The sequence below is a fragment of the Schistocerca piceifrons genome, chromosome 2, assembly GCF_021461385.2.
Source record: "Schistocerca piceifrons isolate TAMUIC-IGC-003096 chromosome 2, iqSchPice1.1, whole genome shotgun sequence".
Classification (NCBI taxonomy): domain Eukaryota; kingdom Metazoa; phylum Arthropoda; class Insecta; order Orthoptera; family Acrididae; genus Schistocerca; species Schistocerca piceifrons.
In genome coordinates, this window is record NC_060139.1 from 515513753 (window position 1) to 515521357 (window position 7605).

The following is a 7605-nucleotide window of genomic DNA, read 5'->3' on the forward strand; positions in this document are numbered from 1 at the left end:
ATTGATTACATACTTTGTAATCAGAGGTGGAAGAGCGCGGTTCAGTCAGATACAACAAGACCTGGGGCTGACTGCGGATCAGATAATGAGCTCCTGATTGCAAAATTTCGGCTGAAATTTCAGAATGTAGCAAAAAGTATCCCAACTTGCAGATATGACCTTAACTCTATACCCTCCGACTACGCTGTAGAGGTACAAAACAGATTTAATGTATTACAGCTGGAGGACAAAAGCTCGCAAGAGATGTGGACAGAAGTAGCTAATACTGTGAAGGAGACCGCAGAGAAACACATTCCCAAGAAAAGGAACAGTAAGAAGACTAGATGGCTATCAGTTGAGGCACTGCAAGTTGCAGAAGAACGAAAGAAAAAAAAAATCAAGGGAGATAGATCAGCTATGTTTGAATTAAATAAAGATTTTCAGAAATTAGCTAGAAGAGATAAAAATATAATCTTTAATGAACAGTGCAAGGAAGTTGAAGATAGTAACGGAATGGGGAAGACAAGAGATCTTTATAAGAAAATTAGAGAAATTAAAGGAAAATTCCAGGCAAAAATAGGAATGACACAAGATAGAAACGGGAAAGATCTGAGTGAAGCAGAGGATGTTAAGGAAAGATGAGCAGAATATGTAGAAGACCTATACAAGAAATAACTGCATAATGACAGGGCTCCTACTGCTGATGTTAATGTTCATTTAGAACTAGAGCCAGATATTTTGGAGAGCGAAATCCAGTGGGCCCTTGAAAATATGGCTGATAACAAAATTAGTGGACATGATGAAATACCAGCAGAATTGTTTAAAGTCACTGGAAAGGATGCAGTGAAAGTGCTGCACTCAATATGTCAAAAAATATGGATCACGCAGCAGTGGCCAGAAGACTGGAAAAGATCAGTATTCATCCCCATTACAAAGAAGAGAAGTTCTAAAGAATGCTCAGATTACCGAACAATCGCACTTATTTCACATGCTAGCAAAGTTATGTTGAAAATCTTACAAAATAGACTTTGCCAATAACTAGATCGAGAGCTACCAGAATAACAAGCTGGATTTAGGAAAGGAAGAGGAACTAGAGATCAAATTGCTAACATTCGGTGGATTATGGAAAAAGCGAGAGAATTCCAGAAAGATGTGTACCTCTGCTTTATTGACTACGCCAAAGCCTTTGACTGCGTCGATCACAACAAATTATGGAACGTACTGAAAAACATGGGTGTACCAGATCACCTCATTCATCCGATACGGAGTTTATACCTTGACCAAGAAGCCACGGTGAGAACTATGTGTGGAACAACGAAATGGATACAGATTCAGAAAGGAGTCCGGCAAGGCTGCATACTATCACCGTACTTATTCAATCTGTATGCAGAACATGTTATGAGGAATGCGAGGCTAGATGAAGGAGAAACAGGAATTAAAATAGCTGGAATAAATGTAAACAACCTCAGGTACGCGGATGATACGACCCTGTTGGCAGAAAGTGAAGAGGAATTGAGAACACTCTTACTGAAGGTGAAAGACGAAAGTGAAAAGGCCGGTCTTATGCTGAATGTGAAGAAAACGAAAATTATGGCAACTACACCTACCAATTCGTGGGATATAGCAGGAGAAACCATGGAGGTAGTGACCACATTCAGTTATCACGGTTCCCAGATCTCTGCTGATAGCGACTGCAGCCATGAAATCCGGAGACGCCTGTTGCTCGGTAGACAGGCGATGTCAAACCTTGACAAGGTTATAAGGTCCAGAGATATAACACTAGCAACAAAGATTCGTATTGTGAGGGCTATGGTCTTTCCAGTTGTGATGTATGGATGTGAGACCTAGAACATTAGAAAGGTTGAACGGCGAAGAATTGACTCCTTCGAATTGTGGTGTTGAAGGAAACTTCTTAGAGTTCCATGGACTACAAAGAGAACCAACAGATCAATATTGGAGCAAATAAAACCAGATTTCTCCCTGGAAGGTCTAATGTTAAAACAAAAGCTGACTTACTTTGGACACACAATGCGAAGGCATGCCTCGCTGGAAAAAACATTAATGCTGGGGTAGATTGAAGGAACTAGAAGAAGAGGACGTCAGAGGATGAGATGGATCGATGGCATCACAGAAGCAATGTGTTCCAACCTGGAAGGTCTACGGGAGAAAGTGCAAGACAGGAAAAAGTGACGTGTTTTGGTTCATGAGGTCACGAAGAGTCGGAACCGACTAAACGAATAGAGAGAGAGATCAAGTTGAAATTTATGTCACGTGCATAGGTCTATGATGCCTTGGCGATGTAATGAACATTAGCTGCTTGGTCAGTGCAGTCAAAAGATACTGCCATTTATGTAACATATTTTGACACTCAAGAACTCGCTTATCAAATCCTATATGGTGCTTCCCGCTGACCTAGGATCATGAAATTTGGCAAGAGTTTTGAATTCGTAATTACATCACAAGAAAAAAAATTTTGCCATTTATTATCTGACTGTCTGTGCATTCGAGCATCTGTGCATTAAGACGCCTTTTTTCTTAGGGACGGGTAGACATTGTAAGTAGGCTGTTTAGGTTTTTATGTTGGTAACGCCACGTTGAGGGGCATGAAAGGGAAGCAGTGGTTGGGAAGGGAGTAAGACAGGGTTGTAGCCTCTCCCCGATGTTGTTCAATCTGTATATTGAGCAAGCAGTAAAGGAAACAAAAGAAAAATTCGGAGTAGGTATTAAAATTCATGGAGAAGAAATAAAAACTTTGAGGTTCGCCGATGACATTGTAATTCTGTCAGAGACAGCAAAGGACTTGGTAGAGCAGTTGAATGGAATGGACAGTGTCTTGAAAGGAGGATATAAGATGAACATCAACAAAAGCAAAACAAGGACAATGGAATGTACTCGAATTAAGTCGGGTGATGCTGAGGGAATTAGATTAGGAAATGAGGCGCTTAAAGTAGTAAAGGAGTTTTGCTATTTGGGGAGCAAAATAACTGATGATGGTCGAAGTAGAGAGGATATAAAATGTAGGCTGGCAATGGCAAGGAAAGCGTTTCTGAAGAGGAGAAATTTGTTAACATCCAGTATTGATTTAAGTGTCAGGAAGTCATTTCTGAAAGTATTCGTATGGAGTGTAGCCATGTATGGAAGTGAAACATGGACGATAAATAGTTTGGACAAGAAGAGAATAGAAGCTTTCGAAATGTGGTGCTACAGAAGAATGCTGAAGATTAGATGGGTAGATCACATAACTAATGAGGAAGTATTGAATAGGATTGGGGAGAAGAGAAGTTTGTGGCACAACTTGACCAGAAGAAGGGATCGGTTGGTAGGACATGTTCTGAGGCATCAAGGGATCACCAATTTAGTATTGGAGGGCAGCGTGGAGGGTAAAAATCGTGTAGGGAGACAAAGAGATGAATACACTAAGCAGATTCAGAAGGATGTAGGTTGCAGTAGGTACTGGGAGATGAAAAAGCTTGCACAGGATAGAGTAGCATGGAGAGCTGCATCAAACCAGTCTCAGGACTGAAGACCACAACAACAACAACAACAACGCCACGTAGCGCTCTCTATTAAAATCTTGACTGGGCTGTGTGCAGTCTGTGGCTGGTTGGACACCTTGTTGGAAGTTTTTTGCCAGTGTAGTGCTGGGCTGTTGGATGTGAACATCCCGTAGCGTTGGGCAGTTGGAGGTGAACCGCAAGCAGTGGTGGATGTGGGGAGAGAAATGCCAGACTTTTGAATATTATTAAGGTAAATACATTGTTCGTTCACTGTCAAAATCTTTCATTTGCTAACTATATCTTATCATTAGTTAGTGCCTACAGTAGTTAGAATCTTTTATTTAGCTTACAGTATTTGCGCTAGTTGTATTGCAGTAGTTCGAGTAACGAAGATTTTTGTAGGTAAGTGATTCATGAAGGGTATAGGTTATTGTTAGTCAGGGCTATTCTTTTGTAGGGATTATTGAAAGTCAGATTGCGTTGCGCTAAAATATTGTGTGTCAGTTTTGAAACGTTGAGAACAAGTAAAGAGAAAACAGTCTCAGTACGTTCTGTTTCACTTTGGAGTTTGAAAATCAAGTAACGTAGAAGTCTTACTAGCACAGCCGTTCTTTACATTTGAAGGGGAAGTTTCTACATATTAAGCTGAAATTTATGTCACATACCAGTCTCTCGGCGGTATAAAAAGCTGAAGCGTCTAAGTCTATGGAAGCAATCGATACGGACATTCGTGTCACATATTTAGATACTCGCCAACTCACTCATCAGATTTATTAAAGGCACCAGTGATGCTACCTGCTACAGTAATCCAGTTTTTAAGATAGTAGCCATGTTAAAACATAAGATATAACGAACACAAAAAGTCCGCTGAAGGGAAGGCGAATGGCCCACTTTGGTTTGTTGGGACACACCAAAGAGACCGCACACAGAACATTGTGTATCCCTTCTTCAGTACTGATCGAGTGTTTGAGATCCCCACCATGTCCGATTAAAAGGAGAGGAGGGTCATTGTCGGGTTACTGACAATGGAATCGCTAGTAATCGATCGAGTAGTATCTCAATTGGCAATTCAGAGACTTGCTGCTACATTTGTTACCGGTAGATGCGATCAACATGCGGGTATTAGGTAAGTCTTACATGAATTCACATGAGAATCGCCGGATGGAACGAGCCGTTCTGACACACACAGTGGTTACTGTTACTACAAGCCACACCACAAGTTGGGAAAAGGGGCCAAATTTCTAATAGTTTACTGTCGAGTTGAGATTTTCACAAATGTTTTATTCGTATCTCACAGAAGCTAGCAGTACGGCAATAGACAACTTTTTAAAATACGCCGCTAACGGCAATCAAGTAACTTATAGCAATACAAATGTTAAAAAAATTTTTTTTAAATAACACAGAAGCTAGAAGTACGGCAATAAACTACCTTTTAAAACAATTCGCTAACGCCAATCAAAGTAATTTATAGCAATACAACAATTTAAAAAAAATTTAAAGAATATTAGTAAACAGGCTACTAAAGTAAATACAGAACTTTGTTAATACGGTACGCTGAGGTAGTGAAGCTACCAACACCGCCATTAAAAAGATTAAGCAGGTCTCAGCAAACACACGATTAATGGCAATGAAAGGAATTTACAAACTTGGAGGAATTTAAAAAATTTTAACAAAAGTGTCCTGGAATATCATTAGAACATAACAGATATGACGGACCCTAATAAGGCGGCCACAAATCACCCACTCAGGGATGCTCAGGCTAGGCAGAATACTGATTATAAGATGGCTTAACTTGCTGACAGAATCAGAGCTAACCTCGTGCAAGAAGCATGAATTTACTCATAACCCTGGACAGAATAGCGAAACAATTAAACTACCAAAAACTACACCTCCCATCGGACAGTAAGGAGAGGATGAGGAAAGATCACTGTCTTCAATTACACCGGTGCCAGGGACGGGAAACCCGGTCGCCGGAGGCCACAAGGCAGAAGAGGCGCTGGTTACACCAAATTATTGCTTACTGACTAAACCTTCCACGAACTTAACTTGCAATTATGCTCGAACAGGCAGTACACGACCTCCGATGACAAGGATCCACACATCCGACCGCGCACCCGTCGCCAGCGTACCCAACACGCAACGATCACGCGATAACACGCTCTGTCACCGGAATTCACGTCTTCTCTGCATCGTTGACGGGTAGTGACCGCTCCTTCATGTTAGGTGTCTCCTTTTAAACTCCAGTGCTGAAACGGAGGATTTAAAGAAGCTTGTTAACGTCCCACCAAGGTAAAATGTAAAGCAACTACTCGTAGTAGCAGTAGGCAAAATGCAAAAGGGAATAACAACATTAATGTGCTAATAGTAAACTGCAGGAGCGTCTATAGAAAGGTTCCAGAATTGCTCTCGTTAATAAACGGTCACAATGCCTATATAGTACCAGGGACAGAAAGTTGGCTGAAACCAGACGTAAACAGTAATGAAATCCTAAACTCAGATTGGAATGTATACCGCAGACACAGGCTGGACAGTGAATGGGGAGGCGTGTTTATAGCGATAAGAAGTGCAATAGTATCGAAGGAAATTGACGGAGATCCGAGATGTAAAATAATTTGGGTGAAGGTCACGGTTAAAGCAGGCTCAGACATTGTAATTGGATCTCTCTATAGGCCCCCTGGCTCAGCAGCTGTTGTGGCTGAGCACCTGAGGGATAATTTGGAAAATACTTTGACTAGATTTCCCCACCATGTTACAGTTCTGGGTGGGGATTTTAATTTGCCGGATATAGACTGGGAGACAAACGTTCATAACGGGTGGCAGGGACAAAGAGTCCAGTAGGAAATTTTTTTAAGTGCTTTAGTTGAAAACTACCTTGAGCAGTTTGTTTAACTGAGAACCGACGAGAACCGACTCGTGGCGAGAACATATTAGACCTTCTGGTGACAAACAGACCCGAACTATTTGAAACAGTTAACGCAGAACAGGGAATCAGCGATCGTAAAGCGGTTACTGCATCGATGATTTCAGACGTAAATAGAAATATTAAAATTGGTACGAAAATTTTTCTGTTTAGCAAAAGTGACAAAAAGCAGATTACAGAGTACCTGACGGCTCAACACAAAAGTTTTGTCTAAAGTACAGATAGAGTTGAGGATCAGTGGACAAAGTTCAAAACCATCGAACAATATGCGTTAGATGAGTATGTGCCAAGCAAGATCGTAAGAGATAGAAAAGAGCCACCGTGGTACAACAACCGAGTCAGAAAACTGCTGCGGAAGCAAAGGGAACTTCACAGCAAATATAAACATAGCCAAAGCCTTGTAGACAATCAAAAATTACGCGAAGCTAAATGTGGTGTGAGGATGGCTATGCGAGAGGCGTTCAATGAATTCGAAAGTAAAGTTCTATGTACTGACTTGGCAGAAAATACTAAGAAATTTGGGTCTTATGTCAAAGCGGTAGGTGGATCGAAACAAAATGTCCAGACACTCTGTGACCAAAATGGTACTGAAACAGAGGATTACAGACTAAAGGCCGAAATACCAAATGTCTTTCTCCAAAGTTGTTTCACAGAGGAAGACTGCACTGTAGTTCCTTTTCTAGATTGTCGCACAGATGAGAAAATGGTAGATATCGAAACAGACGACAGAGGGATAGAGAAACAATTAAAATCGCTCAAAACAGGAAAGGCCGCTGGACGTGATGCGATACCAGTTCGATTTTACACAGAGTACGCGAAGGAACTTGCCCCCCTGCTTGCAGCGGTGTAGCGTAGGTCTCCAGAAGAGCGTAGCGTTCCAAAGGATTGGAAAAGGGCACAGGTCATCTCCGTTATCAAGAAGGGACGTTGAACAGATGTGTGGAACTATAGACCTATATCTCAAACGTCTGTCAGTCGTAGAATTTTGGAACACGTATTATGTTCCAGTATAATGACTTTTCTGGAGACTAGAAATCTACCCTGTAGGAATCAGCATGAGTTTCGAAAAAGACGGTCGTTTGAAACCCAGCTCGCGCTATTCGTCCACGAGACTCAGAGGGCCATAGACACGGCTTCACAGGTAGATGCCGTGTTTCTTGACTTCCGCAAGGCGTTCGATACAGTTCCCCACAGTCGTTTAGTTAACAA

The 7605-nt window shown here is 41.4% G+C and overlaps 1 protein-coding gene across 1 annotated transcript; it reads left to right on the forward strand.

Annotated features, from left to right (window-relative positions):
• The first annotated feature begins 243 nt into the window (after positions 1–243).
• Positions 244–621, forward strand: LOC124775534 (probable ribosome biogenesis protein RLP24). The gene has a single exon (XM_047250365.1). The coding sequence runs from the start codon at positions 244–246 to the stop codon at positions 619–621; it is 378 nt and encodes a 125-aa protein (XP_047106321.1).
• Positions 622–7605: the final 6984 nt, after the last annotated feature.

What these genes read in the sequence shown, in the direction of transcription:
- LOC124775534 (XM_047250365.1), top strand. Translation starts at nt 244, where the DNA reads ATGTGGACAGAAGTAGCTAATACTGTGAAGGAGACCGCAGAGAAACAC.